The sequence below is a fragment of the Teleopsis dalmanni genome, chromosome 1, assembly GCF_002237135.1.
Source record: "Teleopsis dalmanni isolate 2A chromosome 1, ASM223713v2, whole genome shotgun sequence".
Classification (NCBI taxonomy): Eukaryota; Metazoa; Arthropoda; class Insecta; order Diptera; family Diopsidae; genus Teleopsis; species Teleopsis dalmanni.
Genome location: NC_051846.1, coordinates 19,928,363 through 19,948,371, shown reverse-complemented (window position 1 = coordinate 19,948,371; position 20,009 = coordinate 19,928,363). Strand labels below are relative to the sequence as shown.

General features: G+C 28.4%; 1 protein-coding gene across 1 annotated transcript; it reads left to right on the top strand.

Annotated features, from left to right (window-relative positions):
* The first annotated feature begins 2,001 nt into the window (after positions 1–2,001).
* Positions 2,002–13,588, top strand: LOC119668224 (TBC1 domain family member 9). The gene is made up of 16 exons (XM_038077668.1): positions 2,002–2,334; positions 5,005–5,171; positions 6,766–7,024; positions 7,103–7,361; positions 7,435–7,606; positions 7,667–7,794; positions 9,021–9,166; positions 9,240–9,354; positions 10,414–10,602; positions 10,678–10,965; positions 11,030–11,224; positions 11,295–11,888; positions 12,172–12,389; positions 12,448–13,067; positions 13,123–13,211; positions 13,271–13,588. Exons 1-16 carry the CDS (start codon positions 2,291–2,293, stop codon positions 13,571–13,573), a joined length of 3,786 nt encoding a protein of 1,261 aa, XP_037933596.1. The 5' UTR covers positions 2,002–2,290; the 3' UTR covers positions 13,574–13,588.
* The last annotated feature ends 6,421 nt before the right edge of the window (positions 13,589–20,009 follow it).

Below are 20,009 nucleotides of genomic sequence, written 5' to 3'. Positions count from 1 at the left end.
TAAAACTATTTTTCATACTTACATTTACTAACATTTCTTCGGATCTATTCACACGATATGGTTTATGTTAGGGGCATGTTCACATCACTGCTATTCTTGTTGCTTTCAATGCAAAACGATAATTTGATGACGACAGCTCACTTCATTTTGCATTGACAGCAACGACAATAGCCGTGATGTGAATGCAATCATAACATGCCCCTTAAACGACAGTCTTTGATAAACAAAGTACAGTTGCTGAAGTGTACCAATAATTTGACATATTATAGTTAGGACTTATCAACAAATAAATTTGGCTGCTATATAACAGTAATCCAACTATAAATTGATGTGTATTATGCATTGCTGCGAATGTATTGCTGTATAAAACCATAAATTTGAATATTGTCACTTTTCAAAAAAACTTGTGCTATTTTAATTTTAGTAAAACCTTTAATTTTCGAAGTAATTTAACATAAAGTATTTGTTTCTTTGTTATTTAGAACAAATTTGTGCATATATTTATTTGTAATACCTTTGTTGTCATATCTTTTCTAGTATTTTGTAATTATTTTATGATAGTTTAACAATTATAAGTGAAAACTTATTGTATGTATTTTTTGTCGCGGTAAAAAAGCACGAGTTATATCTTATAATTTTTTTAAGGATTTTGACTTTCTCTAACGTCTTTTTTTATTGTACATCAAAAAAAGACATATTCTTACATATTACCTATTCTAATATTTACATTGTTATTAGACATAAAGGAACTATTAATAATGATGGTTATTTAAGAAATTAATGGTTAAGTATATATTTTTTATCAAACTATCATAAGGAATGCATTGTTACATTTTATAACAAATATATTAAAAGATTTTATTTTAGAATTGCAAATGAATTTTATATACAAATGAATATAAACCCAGATTTGCTCATTAAGGCTATTAATGAGAAAAATTTACTATAAAAAATAATTTCATATAAGTGAGCTCATTATAAATATATCAACTTATCTGAGGCGAAAAATATCTAGTGCAACCCTTAACAATAAAATATTTAAAAAAATATAAAATGTTTTTAACATTTGAAGTATTGTGACATTTATGTAAAATGTAAAGAAAGAAGCTATTTCACATGCGTAAATCAGGTTTTGCCAATGGAATCGACCAAATCTTAATTTTGCGCTGAAACGAATTAGAATATGAAAATGTATTTCTTGTTTCCTATCGGCTGATGTAAAAAATTATATGCACACGTTTTTAATTTAATATCTTGCACTAATTATGTTTGGATTATAACATTATTTTGTTATTATTTTAATATTTAGATGTACATATAGTGAACACCCATTGGTTATATAATTTTATATAGATTATATTATTTCAAAATTAGAATTAAGGCAATGTGCAAGTTTGAGTAAATTGATGGTAAATTAAGGAAAATAGTAAATTGAGGGAAATAGTAAATTATATCGGTATGGCAGCGAATGTTGGTATTTACCAGAATTTCGAGTAGGGTAAATTAGATAAAAATTAGGTACATTAGATGTCACCCTTTTGGAAATTTTATAAGCTCTTATATAAATAAATAATTAAATTTGAACATTTTTAAACAAAAATAATAAATAAGTGCAATAAATAAATATTTACATAAGTACAGTGCAAAATATCTTTAGAAAATTTCAATTTATTTCACCTCAATTTACTAGAACTCGCACACGACCAACTATTTTTGGAACATTATACAATTATATTGTGTTTATTTATAGAAAAATATCTTAATATATAAATATATTAAATATAATGTTTAGCTGTACATATGGTTAACACTCATTAGTTCTATAATTTTATGTAGATTACATATTTTCAAAATTAGTATTAACTTTGTTTAAAATTTTTTCCTATATGTAATATCGCATGCTACGCACATTAAACATTTGCAATTATATGCCATATGGTCACCTTAAATGTAAATAAACTTGCTGATTTCAAGTCTCTGCATTTTCTTTGTTATGTAGCTGTGCAGTAGAAGTGCGAGTTCAGATAAACCGAGAAAATTTGTGAAATTAGTATTTTTATAGTTTAATTTTATAATATTTATTATTGTGTTAAAGAAAATAAAGTTTAAACAAATGATTGTGCATAAGCAAATGAGAATTTACAATAACAAAAAAACTGCGACGTAAAGTGATAAAAACCCCACACTAGAGGCATTTCTCTACATAAAAACTGCAAGAAAACACTAAAAATTAATTAAATTCAATTAAAGAATATTTTTAATAAAATCGATGAAATTAAACACTTAAAGTATGTGGATCAAACCAAAAGAACTATATATTCCTTCAGCATTTTGGTAAGTTTCTTGAATATAAAATTGGTACATATTTGTATTTCATATATTTGTTTAGAGGTTTGAAGGAATGTCTAAAAATATACATTTAAATGTAATTTACACAAGATTCAATGAACCAAAGAAACTCTATATATTATCTAAAGCAATATTAAATTATCAAGAATTATTGCCTCGTACTAAATCGCAATCTTCACGCTGATTCACACATGGTCTGCAAATATAAATTAGAATATAAAAAACAGCTTTCAATATATCAAATTAATGTAGAAATAATACTGATATTTATAATAAGTATAAATAAAAAAATTTTATCTTAAATTATATATACACATATATAAATGTATACATGTTATGTACGAGAGAATAAAATAAATCTGTTTGAAATGACATACGAGTATAATACATATTCTATTTACAAGCACTGTGGGACTACGAATAGCATCCATTGCCTTTGATTGTACTGCATACTTAATCATTTTATAAGTTGAATAAACACATAATGTTTTCAACTTATGTTAAATAATCAATATATACCATAGAATATTTAACATAAAGTTATATTCTTATTATAGTTACTTAATACCTTAAACCGGTACCGGTTATTACCAGAACTAATTGATAAAAATTTTAAAACCCAGGCAACTATTGGGTTGATATTAATGTCTTTAATAATTGTATGTTTTATGTTCCACAGTAGTTGTTGTTGTGTAGCCCGTGAGAATATTTATAGCAGGATTACATGAAAAGAATTACAAAGTCGAAGACGAAGACATGTGTGAGGCTGTGGACAGGTATTGGTAATGTAAGAGGGTAGGATATTAGTTAGAAGTAATAATGGATTGAAGATGGGCCTGGGATATAAATTAAAGTCAGCCACTATCAAGACGGAAAAATCTTATTGGTCCAAAGACAGATTAGACTCCAGTTTGTGTGTGTATTGGGACAGGAAAACAGAAAGACGACATCATGGGGGAATAGACTCATTTATGCGTCATAAGTAACTGTTCAACACATGGCTATATCATAATCTCAATTAAGCTAGGAAACGGCTGGCTGTACGAGAAAAGCATTATTTTCACAAATGCAACCCTGGTCACGAAGAGAATATCGCACTTGTGTAGAGGGGTAATAGAGCATATTTACAGCATATTAGTAACACGATTTGTATTATTGTAAAAATTAATTTTAATATTAATTGTATTCACTAACCTGTGAAATTAAATGAGATATAATCTTTCAATAATTCATCACCACAAAAAAATCATATGACAAACTAAAGAATCAAACAAGTGTTATGTCACTGTCCGGTTTTCTTCTAACAAAGACTTGATTCATTGAAACATTTCTAAGTTGAAAGTTGGATATGATATACTAAGTAAAATTAAAATTTTAACCATATGATTTTCCCAGATAATTAAGGAAAATACATGAATCCCTTTATGGTATCAACGCAAGGTTCAAGTGGCATGTGTAAATTCCATATTGCATATGTTGTGATTTCCACTTTGAAGACAGTAGATATATGTGTTAATAGTTTCAGGGAAACATGAACCGATACCTCAAGAGAGATATTTATGGAGACGTTAAAGCTCTCTAAAGTGTCTACTTTTGCATTCCTTTCGGTGCTACCATGATCATACACGAATAGTCGAACAGAATAATTAAGATCTGTGAATGGCGAATATATATCTGCACCTACCCCTCAGTCTATTTTTGAGCAGATCCGCCTTTGCAAACTAAGATATCATAATTCTTTCTTTTTAATATGACTAAGTTTCAATAGACCACATGGATACCTAAATCAAAGACATAGTTATTAGCGTGGTATCACTGAAAGCAACTTTCAGTTAATAAATGAATTGCCAAAAATAGCTTATTAAAGCTTATTACATTTAAGATCGTATGTTCCTACTGTGTTTCATTTATTTGTATAAAAAAATAATGCAATGATACTTTTAACCAGTAAGCATACCCTATCTATAGTGGCTTTTTGTTACGAATAGGATCTACGGGAACTAATATATGTATATACCCTAACTATAAACCTTGATATAACCAAAAGTTCCATTAGATTACTTCAATTTAAAATGTGGTATTAGATTTTGCCCTCTTTACAGTTGTACACATACGGTCCTATTGATATTTCATTCAATCGATACTGTGGTGTCAAATCAGAACCACTTTTCAGTCTGTCCACTCGACTCAGAAAAATACTCTGAAACCATTAAGTGGACATAATTGACATTTAGATCACAGTGGAACTTAAAAACAATAATAATAATATATTATGATCCCAACATATGCTATTATATTAATATATTATTATCATATATTATTGTTATTATTACTTCGGCATTTTTTCGATCGATAGTTAATGATTGTAGAACTACACGTAATTTGTAAAACTTCGACTTCTCTCCAATAACTAAATCGCTGTGATAACAATTCGAACACATCAAATGTATTTTCATTATCATTTTTGTTTATTAATTTTTATGTGTACTTTTATTGTATTTAAATTTTAAAAATTTTACACTAAGTTATGGGAATACAACAGTCGCAAAAAAAAAATGAAAAAGTAGCACCTTATCTCTTAATTCTAGAAACATTGAATCATTTTTGATATAAAAAAATATTTTCACCAACTTTTGTAATTTTTTTTACTTAAAGGACTGAAGAGAAACAATCCAAGTACTTTGTTCTGCAGAAAAGACGGGGACATGGAGAATCGCGTGGGTTTGGCTCTTTGCTTGTTGGAACCTTTGATAGTGTTTTCGACACCAAGCCATCACCTTATCGCATCATACATTTAACGCCAAATTCAGAGATTTATTATGGTAAGATAAGCACAAATTTTCACAGATTAAATATATGTATATTTACTTTTTTTATTGCATTTCACTGTTGACTGAAATCGATATCGCGTGCCATATTCTCCATAATTTGCTTCAGTGTTTTTGCACGTTTAGTTCTTGACATGAATCATTCATTAATTATTTACGACGGTGTAATTAATCGAAAGCAATGAGCTTTACATTCAGAAACAGATTTCAATGAATGTTTATACCAATTTCATATCATATATATAACAACTGTTATATACATATATATATTATTATGAATAAGATGTGTTCAGCAACAACAATGTAATCATATTGCTTATATTTTGTACTGATTCTTCAACTTTGGTCCACATTGATAAGAGCAATGACGTTTTAAAATAAGAAAGAAACGTTTTAAAATAAAAAAGAAACAAATATTACACAATTTGTTTTTAATGTATTTACATATATCATTATAATATGTATTATATATATGTATTGTATTTAATAAAAAACACGTATAAGTAGTAATCAAATATACCACTATTATTATGGTTATAGAATCAAAGCATAAGAATAAGATTTACTTATTGCTGTGCTTGCATTATTTTGTATATATATATATTTTATATGTATTGTATATATTATATATCATATATATATCATATATATCATATAAATATCATACACATATCATATAAGTATATCATATATATCATATATCATATATATATCATATATCATATATATATCATATATCATATATATATCATATATATATATCATATATATATATATATTGTATATAATACTTCTTATACGTTTTGATAACAGACAAGTTATCAAAAGAAGACAAGAAGACAACTTTTTACTTAATGGAATAAACTAAAAAAAAGACCTAACAACCCTAAGCGAACAGCGTAATATTTTTCTGATCTGAGTCTTGTGACTGTGGAATATGAAGGCCAATCAAAGAGCCGAAAATCTAGCCAGAACCATATACGACTAGTAGACCACCATATCGATTTACTACAATGTTAAGAAAAGTTTTCCGCTATGAAACAAAAATTATAGGAATTTTTGAAGGCAGTGATTACTGGTTTATGGGCTATTAAAGAGCAAACGGCCAGAATTAAAATTCTCAACAATATTGTTTACAAAAAAACTATATCCTTTTTTTCTGTACATGCGCCGAATTTAAGAAGCAGATATTATCTAACCTATATTAAGAACAGTCAAGTCTATGTGCCGGAGCCACTCGCATTATCCATGACCAAATGCCGTTCGATACCTCCCAAACGGACTACATGAGCAGGTCCCAGCAGGCTATAGCAAGAACTCTAGATTAGTCGGTATTCGAGAAGTCTAAATAATTTAATATCGAAAAATATCAGAAGTTCCTTACGAAAACAACCTGTTCGTAACAAGGATGAACCAAAGAATGATGTGCTTAAACTCAGCAATCACTTAGTTTCTATTAAGTGGTCACATCATCACGTACTTAACATCTCTCAATAAATTTAAATTAAGAAATAATAAAATTTACATATATATATTTTTTGTTCCAATCAAAATGTAATCATTTTCTTCATCAATTTTTTTACAACAGAAATTGCAGTCGGAATCACTTTCGAAGAAATCAACCAAGATTGGGAATGGCTGTCAGAAAACTTGTTTAGCGTTTTGAATGAGATGGGAAGTGAGGAGGATATCACGAATTTTACAAATTGTAAAATACAATCTCTGTGCGCCCAAAATAATCAAGATGATGGGTATGAATCGGCAAACTTCAAGATTACAGTATCCAAATTTCGACAACTGTTTAACATGCCAGAGGAAGAGCAATTGGTGAACACGTATTCCTGCACGTAAGACTTAAATTATTAAAAAGAAAATAAATAAATAAAAGTAAATAAAAATTTAACTAATTACTGCTATCTTTTCAGCTATGTTAATAAAATACCAAGGCAGGGTCATTTATATATATCATTAAATCACATCTGCTTCTATTCTTATATGCTGGGTCAGGAAACGAAGCGTGTAATACGTTTTGCGGAACTACAAGAAATAAAATTATATGGCAGCACAATTTATATAAAAACAAACAATGCAATTCAGTATAAATTTACACTTTTATTTGGTGCTAAAGAAGCATACGATTTATTAGAGCAATTAAGTAAGATGGCTATCCAACAAATAATAAAAGTATGTTATATCAACACATTTTAACTTAAACTTTGCGAAGTCGTAATATCTTGATTTTATAATATATATATAGAATCCTGACAGTCCCATTGTTGATCATGAACCAACAAATTTCCAACGTTTAGGCCGTAAGAAGTCCAACAAACCAGGCTTACTTCGGGATCTAACAGCACGACAAAAATCGGAAGAATATCGCATGTATTTTCGTTTACCAGGATCGGAAATTATTGATGGTCAGATTAAAGGTATTTGTAACTATCCAAAATGTTTAGTTTGGTGAGTGATTTTTATTTCTTGTTTTTCAGCTAATTTATGGACACATTATTCCAAACGATTTGCTAGTGGTTATATATATTTGTCGGCAAATTTCTTCTGTTTCCGAAGTGATGTAAAAGACTTAGTCAGTCTTGTTATACCCATGAAGAATATAAAGGTATATTAAAAACCAACTAGAATATCAAATATAAAATTTTTCTGATAACATAGAAAGACACTAGTGAGACGAATTTTTAATACAAAAAGTTATTGTTGAGACTTAAAACTTGTTGTGGCTGTACCCCCCTGAGACCAAAAAGTAGATATCATGAAAGGATTTACAAGACGATTTTATGGGTTAGGATTTTGAAGGTGGGAGAGGAGGAATATGGGAGAAGTGGTGAATTGGGATGGGTGGGATTTATGAAATATGTGTGAATATGTCTTATATATCATACATACCTACATTACTATGTTATATATAAAACGCGAGGTTAAAAAAGATGTAGATAGTGTACAATAATGTGGGATGGGAAGACTTTTGTGGTGTTAGATAAGAATAAGCATAGCGTAATAGGTGCGAACGATGAATAAAGATATTGAAATAAGTAGGAACGTGATAAGTAGTAAACTGAATTCGTGTAAGGAAAACTTGTCACCTCAGGGACCGGAGCCATAAATAGGGTTGAAATGTATGTGTGCTTCTATACATGAAATTAAATGGATGACGTCATGCAGAGTAGCTTTGCAATTAAGGCAAGATTCGACTTGAAGTGGACAAAAAACTGTTAAGAGCATTGTTGTCTCTATTTTGGCTGTCGTTGTTGTTGTAGGCCGCAGGGATTTATAAAGCAGATAAAATGAAAGAAATTACAATACGGCTACATGGGTTAGGATGTGGATAGGTTATTGGTTGTGTGGGAGGGAAGGGGATTACTTATAAGTGAGAGTGAATTCGGTAACGAGTCTCAAAAAAGACAGCCTTTTAAAAAACTGTTTAGTTCATATGACAAGAACAACCAACAACATAACATAGGTTATGGTGTGGACAGGTATTGGTTGTGTTAGTGGGGAGGGGATTATTTAGGAATGAGAATGGATTACTCAATGAATTTCGAAACAGACTGTTCTTTGGTTAACCTGTTTGCTTCGTTTTCCATGCAAGCGGAAAACTTCAACAGGAAAAGTGAACTGCACTTGTTCACTAGTGGTTTTCTCACTGCTACGTTAACAATAACTGTACTTACTTCACTTTCAAAAAGCTTATCTTCTAAAATAAATTTTAATAATCATTAACTGTCATTAATAATTGATCTTTTTTTAAATATAATAATGCACTGATATGTAAATTTGTGATAAAATATTAAAATTATAAATATAAATTGTTTATTCATTTATATATAGACCGCCCAAAAAAAAGATGATGGACCACATCGGTTTGATAATCAAATAGTGATAACAACCGATACTCTTCCATTTATCTTCGCTCAAATTGTTGACCGTGAAACGCTTATATTGAAAATATCAAATTTACTATCACGCCTTGAATTGTAAGTATATGTTATATATGTTATAAATATATGACAAAAACAATTTCTAATCCATTATAAAATTTTATTACAGACCTGTTAACCGGGAGCGTCCCAAATACGATATATCATGGGGCAAACAAACTGCTTTAATTAAAATTTTTAAAACTGAATTCAGCGCTGAAATGCTGAAAATACAAGATGAAAAGGTAACAATATGTCTTATTTTGGTTAGATATTTAGTTTAGTAAGGATGTTCTTGGTAACCGCAGTACCAGTAAATAATCTAAAAATTGCACACGCCTTCCTTTTGCAGTAACCTTCATAGATGTGGGTTTCTTTTAAAGCTTGATTAAAATAGTTTTATGTTTTAGTTATTAGTTGTTGTTGATAGAGCACGCGGGGATTGTGTAGTATTTTTGGAGGTGATAGACGGCACTTGGTTGACGAGTGGCCTCGAAACGTTGACTTGGTCTTTTTTGGAACCAATTGTTTTATATCACTTCTTGATGTCCAATACAATTGTCCTAGCAGGACAGAAACATAGACTAAATAAATGTGTTCACCACACGGCGAACATATATTATATATTTTTTATTTTAAAAACATAATACTAAAATTGATTATTAATATTTTTCAAGATCAATTAATGTGCTCAGACTCTCGTATTTAAAAAATTACTTGAGGCATGAATATTGGTAGCATTCAAATAATTTTAGTAATTTTTAAAAATTATTATCTCAATAAACAGTCCAATTAATAACGTATATATTATATTATTATTGTTGTGGTGGCCCTCAGACCTCGTACCTATTGGTATAGTTCCTTTTGAGAATGTTGAACGGTGATTAGTCATCGTCTCGACAAGTGGTTCTGGGACGTGGACTTAGTCGGTTTTGGAAATCCTCGATGTCCTCTCTGGGTACCTGCATGAGAATTCCTTGAAATTGTTGTTGTAGTCCACATCGATCTAAAAAGCAATCATATAAAAGGATAATAAAAATTGCACATTGGCATGCGGTGGCGGAATTAAAAGAATATGAGATAAAGTTAAGCAAATGAATAGATTGGAGTTAGTGTGTATTAAAATCTGTTTGTGGTATTGCTACCTCATCATAAGGCTATCTATAAAATATGTATAAAATATTTGTAAAAATAATAATTTATTTTTATAACATTTATATTTTTCTTTTAATTATTTCTAATAATTTTTGTCTAATATAATATTATAATGTCTATATAAACTAATGTGTGTTACCATTTTATAGATGGCGCGTTGGGAGTCACATTTTCGTGATTTTGGGCGTGGCATATCCATGTTTCGCACAACAGAAGTAATTAATCTTATAGTGGAAGGCATACCAGATAAATTAAGAGAGGAAATTTGGTTAATATTTTCTGGTGCCATACATGAAAAAGAAATGAATCCAGGTCTATATGAAGATCTAGTAGAAAAAGTAATATTTATATATACCATATAGCAAGCTGTTTTGAATACTGCTATTAATAATTTATCATTTTATAATATGTAGGCTGCATGTATTAAGCACTCAGTCATACATGATGAAATTGATCGTGATCTGCATCGTTCATTACCTGAACATCCCGCATTCCAGCACTCTGATGGTATAGGTGCATTACGACGTGTTTTGCAAGCATATGCGCTGCGTAATCCACAAGTTGGCTATTGTCAAGCCATGAATATTGTTTCCTCTGTATTTCTACTGTATTGCGATGAAGAGAACGCATTTTGGATGTTAGCCAGTTTGTGTGAGAACCTGTTACAGGATTACTATAAGGATAGAGTAGTAGGAGCTCAGGTATGTTAAAATCAAATTCAAAATATATGTAATAAATGTTAATTTCTTTGTTTATTTCTTACAGATTGATCAAGGTGTACTCAATGAATTAGTTGAAACGCATTTACCAGAACTGCATGTCCATCTGGATAAAATGGGCATTATAAAAATGATCTCACTTTCATGGTTTCTAACTATTTTCATTAGTGTTATATCGTATGAAAGCTCGTTACATATTATCGATTGTTTCTTCTATGATGGTGCCAAAATTATATTTGTGGTAAATTAAAAACTTTTTCTTAATGATTAAAATCAAAGAATAACCATATATTTTTTTTATATACTTGTAGATTGCTTTGCAAATTCTCGAATGGAATCGTGATAAATTGCTACATTGCAACGACGATGGTGAAGCAATGCTCGTATTGACAAAATTCTTGGAAGGCATTTATAATCCTGAATATCAATTACCTGCGCCAACTGAGAAACGTAAAGCTGCACGTCAACACACACAGACAGTACAAACATTAATACATGAGGCATATACAAAATTTGGTGCTAAGATATCATTACAAAATATTGAAGAACTACGTAACAAGCATCGACGTCTGACACTACGCCAATTCGATATCGATAATGAAAACACAGTAGTCAAAGCACATGAAAAAAACATGTATTTCAAAAAAGAGGAATTGCATATGCTATTAGAAATTATACGTGAGGAAAAAATGGCTCTTCGTAAAGTTAATCAGCAAAAAACGCAAGGAACGAGTGAATCTCCTATATTGTTATCCTCGCCAATGCATCCACGTCCTTTTCCAGAGGATAACTGCAGTCGTGCCGAAGCTTACAATGTAGATTTCGAAACGTTTAGGGTATTATTTTATGAGCTAACACCATGGCGTTCATACGCTACAATTGACTTGGCTGAAAAACTCTTTAGGGTTAGAATGACATCAAATTTATTAATTTGAAATTTAAATAATATTTCTTAGTAATTTTATTTTTGAAACGGGCTAATTGGTCAATTGTTAAATAATATACTTTTTTAAAAAAAATGTTATTCACAACAATATTTAGACTATATTTTGTAGTCATAGCCTGCGAGGTACCCTATAGATGTAAATAAGTATTGGAGTACAATTGACCAATTAGAACGTTTTAAAAACAAAATTATTAATAAAAGTTTTAGTTATTAAAACATGTAAATAACTTTTTTATTTTTAGTTAACAGACAAAAAAAGTACTGGTTTACTAAGCTTTTCACAGATCCTGAATTCAATAGGTCTAGTTTGCTCATCGAAATATACAGAAAAGCTAAAATTACTCTACATACTCCATTTACCGCCATTATTATCAAAAGTTGAGATTGAACATACACGTCAACCGATTACAAAGACTAAAGATGATGCTGATGAAGCTTTCGAAGCAGAAGATTTCTTTTGGTATACAATTTTCAACTGATTTAACAAAACAAAAATTTGAATTTATTCTATTTTATAGTGATGATCCTACGGATTCAATTGAAGCGCTACCTTCACCTTCTGACAAAAACTTTGATGAAGATTTCGCTTTAGCGAGTGCCACACAGCATTTGCACAATTTGGCTGGTATCAGTGGTAGTACATTTGTGGATCCGATACGCACACCGAATCTGTCGACAAATTCAAATGCTTCATCAACAGCATTGAATGCGCGTACATCTACATTTTATGTAGATCTACCGAGCGAGGAGGAGTATGTTGCCAAATCACAAAATGGCGCAAGTAGTAGCTCAGGGCTCTTAATTGATGGCCTCCGCCAACAAGGACGTTTTGAATCGATTGATACGTTCTCAGATATTTCAGATTTAGGCGCAGCTAAAGTAACGCCACCGCATCTTAACGTGGAAACAATATCAAATTATTCACAAATAAGTGATTTAGTGAATACGACAAAAATGGAACGTTCCGATTCGACTACGGATACCAAAAGTTTGGGTAGCTTGGGTTATTTATTCGACCAACCCGATTCCAATTCGCCAAATGGTAAAATACCAAACATGAAAAAGGCCAATTTTCAGTTTCTATGGCAAAGTTTAGTTGAAATAGTAGGAGAGCAAGATGCTGATATGCGAAAAGCTTGTAAGTAATACGTATACGCTATTAAAATGAAATTGATACCAAGTCGTTATTTTAGATGAAAATTTATTGGAGATGGGTAACAATACCATTAAAAAAGAATCAAGCTTGGAAAGCTTTACACAGCTCAACATTAGTAACGATGAGGTTAGTATTAATTTTCGATCATACTTAAATTTCGCTTAATAATTGAGTTTAATTTTTAGCCTGACACGAATGGGAATCCGACTACACCATCAGAACCTGCTTCTACTACTCGTCTATTTATGGCATTTGAAGAGCAATATCGCTTAGCATGCGCTTCTAACAGTTCTGGAAATGCTGGCACTAGCACAAATGACAACAATTTTGTTGACTTGGACACTTGGGAGATTTCAATTAATCAATTTATGACAACAGTTTTATCTGTTACCACAATTGTAACTTGTTTTTTTATAGAAACATCAATAAAAGAAAACATTGAAAGAATGCGTAAAAATCGTCGAAAATGTTTAACATCGAATTATTAACTTATATCTAGACAGAACAATATACTATAGTATGTATGTAAGAAATTAACTGAATAATCCTAAATTGTATATGTTATATTTATAATGTAATATAATAGTTAAATTTATGCTTATATAAATCTATTTATGTACAATATATATATTATATGCTGACTGTATGCGTGTTGGAAAAATTTTATTAATGATTTTATAGTTAACAAAAATTTATAATTTTTCTTTTAAAATTTTTAAATATATATGGTATATAAATATTTACAGATTTATTATATACTGTTTTGCAAATTTTATTTTTTATATTTATAAATTTATTAATATTTAATGCAATTATTAATTTAAATGTTAAAGTTAAGTTAATAAATAATTGTTATATTGACTATTAATAATTGTATATTTATATAAATATACATACATATACATATATATATAGATATATATATATTTGAGAGTGTGCTTGTAGAAAAATTTATAAATACATATATATACTAAAATAATTGCAATAATATTTTTTAATATCTATTATCCACTGAATGTTAAAAATAAACTATTATTATTTAGAAATCTATAACTTTTTTTGCTTATGGGTATAAGAACTTATTTGTACCAAATAATTATTATTTGGTATTATTATTATTATTAATATGTTATGTATTATACCATAACTTACAACTTTTATTTTTTTTTTTTATTTTTAACTTTTAACATTAGTTATGACGGCATTACTATTTTACTTAATAGAAGTTTTTGCATTTAATAGAGAGGTTTCAAACAGTTGTGAACTACAAACATTTTTTTATTAATTTATTTAATTGATTTTTTTTATTCAAATTTATTAATCGGGTTTTTTTATCCTTACCGATGAACAGTTCCAAAAACTGTCAATGAAGTACTTTACTTAAAACCTAATTTTTCTGAAACTGAAAGCAAAGTAGTCAGAGAGGATATGCTTGATTTTTTTTCTATTCATGTAAATTTGTTTCTACTTCTATAAGGAGTAGAGAGATGTGATCACTATTAATGAGTTCCCATAAACTGGTCGACCGAGAAGTTGCACACAAAGACACGTAACTATTGTCCACTTATAAAATAGCTAAAAATATTAGAGGTAAGTACATCTCTTAACAGAATTTAAGACATCGAAAACTGGTTACAACGTGTATCGAACCCGGTAAAATATTTGAAAGTGATATCAGCTAATTAATTTAGTCTGTCAATGTCCACTCTGTACTCTTTAGCTAGCTTTGATTTTACGTTGGGAGACTGGCAGACTTTAATTGTCGTTTGGCTGCCATTAAGATCGGCAAGACTACTTCTTTATGTTAATATAGTTTATATATTTCATAATATATCTTTTATACTTAAAAATTATTCTTTTCACTACTTTTTAAAATATGTCGAATTATTATGTAGGGTCTGATCAACTTACTATAGTCAGGAACGGATTTATTTCTCTATATACTTTTGATTTGATTATATGCCTCCCATAAAAAGACATTAATCGATTGTTAGCATAAATTTTAGTTATCCAAATAGATTATAGTCACTAAAAGTAATTGAGTCGAGTTCTGTAAAATTAAAAATAGTGACTGAATATCGTTGAAGTTTTAATGAGATGACTTAGATGACGTTATCCACTTACAATAACTTCCCTAATTTCATATAAAATCGTTTGATATAGATGATGTTACAAGATACTTAATATAAACCTATTTTATTTTTTTCTAGTAACATTTTAGTGTACCATACTTACTAAGAAACAAGTAACTATGTATTAATAAATGTATGTTCTCAAAGACCGTGCGCTCAACCTTTCACGTCCTAGGCTTCAGTTCAAATCCTTTCTAGCTTCTTTAGCACCTATAAACGGTATCATTGCTGAAAATGGACAATAGAAGTTACTCTTTCTTTTTTTGTTTCCAGTTGAAGTTTCGATTACCTCTGTTTATAAAGTCTATTGGATCTCTACATTATAGATCTATATAATAAATAAATTGATTATTTCTTGTTTATTGATAGACCAATTTGGCTACTTTCTTTAAATAATATTCGTTATAGTTCGGATCAGGTTGTTACGGAGAGAAAAATTGGAAAAGTTACTCGGAAAAATGAAAATATATTAAGATACTGGTAGTACTTTTTTCAATGGGATGTTAATGTTAATAATTCGAAGTTTTCTCTAAACCGCTGAATCAATTTACATTATATATATGATACGTACTCTTTATATAAAGCTATACCATTTTCATTTGGAGTCAAAATTTATGAGCAACACTCAATTTTTTTTAATCGAGTTTTCTTGTAAACAGTTTTCTGGATCTTCTTGATAATTATTCCATACAATCCTTATATAGAGGGAAAACATAGACTATTAACGTTTTTATAAAGCTTCAATATTTAGGCTTACCGCCGTACGAAAGAATTGTTAAAAGCAAATTTTCAATCGCTGAACTGATATGTATGATTCTAATGATATATTAACTCTATATAAAGTAATCGAACATAAAGATATAAAAGGGAAGAAGTGATAAGAAAAAAATATATAACAAAACGGGACAAAGGAGCATGAGAAGTAAAATCTATAAGTCTTAATCTTAGATATGAAACGGAAGAAGTGCTAAGAAAGAAATATATAACAAAACAATACAAAGGACCATGAGAAGTAGAATCTATGGCTTAGTCACCCGTACCAAACCGTGGGTGTGTACCTAGTATTTAGATTAATCTTTCACAAAACCATATCATCCAGGTTACCATAATCTGTATTCGTTGTTATTATACATCATCTTTTGATAAAGAGTATTTCAAACAGTTTAAATAAGAATAACATGGTTTAGTTTAAAACGCTGTTCTCCAGGCATTCATTCTATTGTTATACATATACCATTTTTTCTAATATGAGGTAAAAATTAAAAACAATTATAAGTTTGCTTTTTCATGTATATACATTTATTTAAGTTATTCTTAATAACGATATTAATAAATACAATAATAGTGCATAAATATTTTTTATATCTCTTAGTTTCAATTAATTATATATATATATATATACATATATATAGTATATATATATACATTCTATATGTTTTTATAACTTGTTTTGCTTTAAGTTGCTTGCAGCTTACAATTTTTTTACACAATTTAACATAAATAAATCACTTCAAATATATACACTCCGAAGCCTAAATAATTTTATATATAATTGTATATACATATCGTTAGTAATTACATATATATGTATATGTAAATATACATATAAATAAATATATATTGTATATAGTTTTAGTAACGTATATATATATTGCTTCGTTTGATTGAGTTGATTTTATTTTTTAAAATTTGGAAGTGATTGAATTTAAGAATTGCTTTTTATTTTTATTTGTGCAATTTTAATTTAAATGAATTTTTTTTTTTAGATTTAGACTTAAAATTAATTATATTATATTTTTTTTTTTGTAAATATACACAAAAAGATTTAGTCTAACAAAAGGAGTTTAAGCAACAATTTCTTAAAGCTTAAAATACAATCAATTTAAACATTATATGTTGCATTAAGCGCTACTTAATAGGCTCTACTTTAATTATTATAATTTATAAATATATATTTCAATAAATAACTTATACATATATATTAAAATATTTAAGCAATTTTATTGACACATAATTACCTGCAGGTTTATTCGTTATAATTTTCTTCTCAACATCATCATATATAGAACTAAACAAATTCTTTACAATATTTTTTATATATACACATAAGTATATCTTCCCTTCTTTAATGGAAATTATGTATCATACTGATCTTTTCTACATATCTTAAAGTTTACTATAATTATTAATATATAAATATATAGATGTATACATATATATGTATATATATGCGAAAATAGTTAGTAGCTTAAAAAATAACTATTTTGTATTTCTTGCTTCATTTTGATAACAATCAGTCTGCTAAGTTAACCAGTGTTAGCTAAGTAATATATCTTTAGCATATACGAGTATATCTTCATTCCTAATATTTTATTATATAATTATAATTGAAAATATAAATAGATATATTGACGATAGATTCATATTAAGAGTTCACAGAGTTTAAACATTAAATGCTCGAGCAGCTCAAATGTATTAACTTTAGAATTCTAAATCAAACACTTCAAATTCTACAAAATGTTCTCGAACTGCTCGATCAGTTGATGGGTCCGAATAGATGATGACATTTTATTTTCATGTTGTTTTATACAAATACATATAACAGCCAGGGTCCAAGAATTATACTTATTTAAAGAATTTTCAAAAAAAAAACGCAGCAAGAAAAAGTTGTCTAAATTCTAATTTAAGTATTATTACAACAACATTCATACTTCATATAATGCATACTTTCTATATATTCGTCTTTTAAAATTAAACTCAAAAAATAATAAATAATTTTATTTTCCATTATATAGTATTTTTCAAAAATAATTATTATTTCCCTTTTACTGCTTTTTACTTTAAAACGTGAAAATAATTATTATTCTTGCCTTTAAAACGAAAAACTCAAAAATAACTATTATTTTTTACAGGCAAAAAAAAAACTTGTGTGTAAATTATTTTTAAAAACCAAAAATAAGTTGAACAAAATAAAACACTTGTCTTTTCTTTGCTATTCGAATTTGTCTAACTTTTAAATAGTTTCTTTTCCTCATTAGGCGCGTCACTATAAATATTTGTTCTTGTCTTTTCTTTGCTATTCAAATCCGTCTAACTTTTAATTAGTTTCTTTTCATCATAAAGACGCGTCATTTTTGGCAAGAAAAAAATTAACATTAAAATCATTGATGATAAAAAACATTGACAGGCTGCCCTACTTAGCACTATCTAATCTCAGAGAAATCACTAACCGCACGGGGCGGTACGCAGATTTTAGATCAATCATCGAATAATAATGAAGATTATGAGGAATACTCAAATTAGTCAGTGAGATGGGCCCAGCCATCATAGAGTAAAAGTGCCCAGATGAACTAATTCGGAAAAGGCTCAACATAAGACAAGAAAAATATATAGAATGGTTGGTACAGGTAAGGAGTTTATTTTGTTTTTAATATTTTTATTAAATTATTATTATTTAATAATATGTTGCACAATGTAGATTGGTATCGTCAACACAAATCTATATCGACTGACGGACAGACATGGTGGGTGGTGCTTATGGAGGGGAAGGAAATGAAATTATATAGGACTCACCGTAAAAAAAAAACTGAAAAATAATTTAACGAGAATGGCATTTAAATTGAATTCGCAAACTCACGAAGCAGTTATTGCCCATCTACCACCTGAATTTATTAAGTGCATGTGGAGTGTGAGAGAAAAAGCACCTGGCTGGATGTTAAACACTTTCCATAAAATAGTCAGAGTTGGTCATTTTTATACTGCTCTATGATTTTGAAGGAGCATTCTCCCAAGAATGTTTAGGGTTAATAGAGGGTTAAGAGAGTTAATAGTTACGAAAGTTATAACTACTTAAAAACAGAAATACATTCATAGACCAAAAAAAAAAAATTACGATTAGAAATTAACTATATTTTTAAGATAATATCGCAGGGTGATTTTAAACCCTTGAACTCTTCACGATAGAAAAATACTTATTAAAAAAATAAAGTCGTACAGTAAATTAACTTTAGACATGAATAAAATATTATAATTATTATATAGTCATCTATATAAATATCGCTCAGGGCGTAGTGTCATTACAACTGATTGTGGATACATACAAGGGGCTAAGCTAATTATACTGAAATCTCCAAGCCACATTACAACGTTTCTGTAAGTATCTAAAATACGAATTTTTTTCTCTATCGCCAATAATAAAGAAATTTGTTAAAAAGTTTTTTTAACCTTTCAATGATATATGCTATAATGCAGCACTAAAAGTTTTTATTATAACGAATAGTTAACACGTGTATTGGAAAGGAAATAATTTTAATGTTGAATTGTAAAAATTATTTTCTTTTATAATTTTAAATAATATATACAGTAATAATATTTCAAATCATTTGATGCAAAAGTTGCTGTTTTTTTACAACAATTTAATATATAGTATTATATTTAATATATATTAATTTATAGAAGTTACTGTTAGTATTTAATGTTAAATTTCAATTTAAGTATTGTTGCAATATAAACCTCCAGTGCTACATTATAATCGATAATGATGGTCTCTTGTATGTCTCTAATTATATTTTGATTTAAAATTTACCAAGTTCAAGAATTCAGTTTTTATTTCAATTACAATAAGCTTAATAAATATGTACAAATAATATTATAGAAGCATATAGCACAAATAGTATAAGATATTGCAAGCGTAATAAAAGAGTCTGTTTCTAAATTAATGTTTTATATATATATGTATATTTTTGTGTTTTGTTAATTTATATATAAAAATAAAAGCATCTATTATAAAACT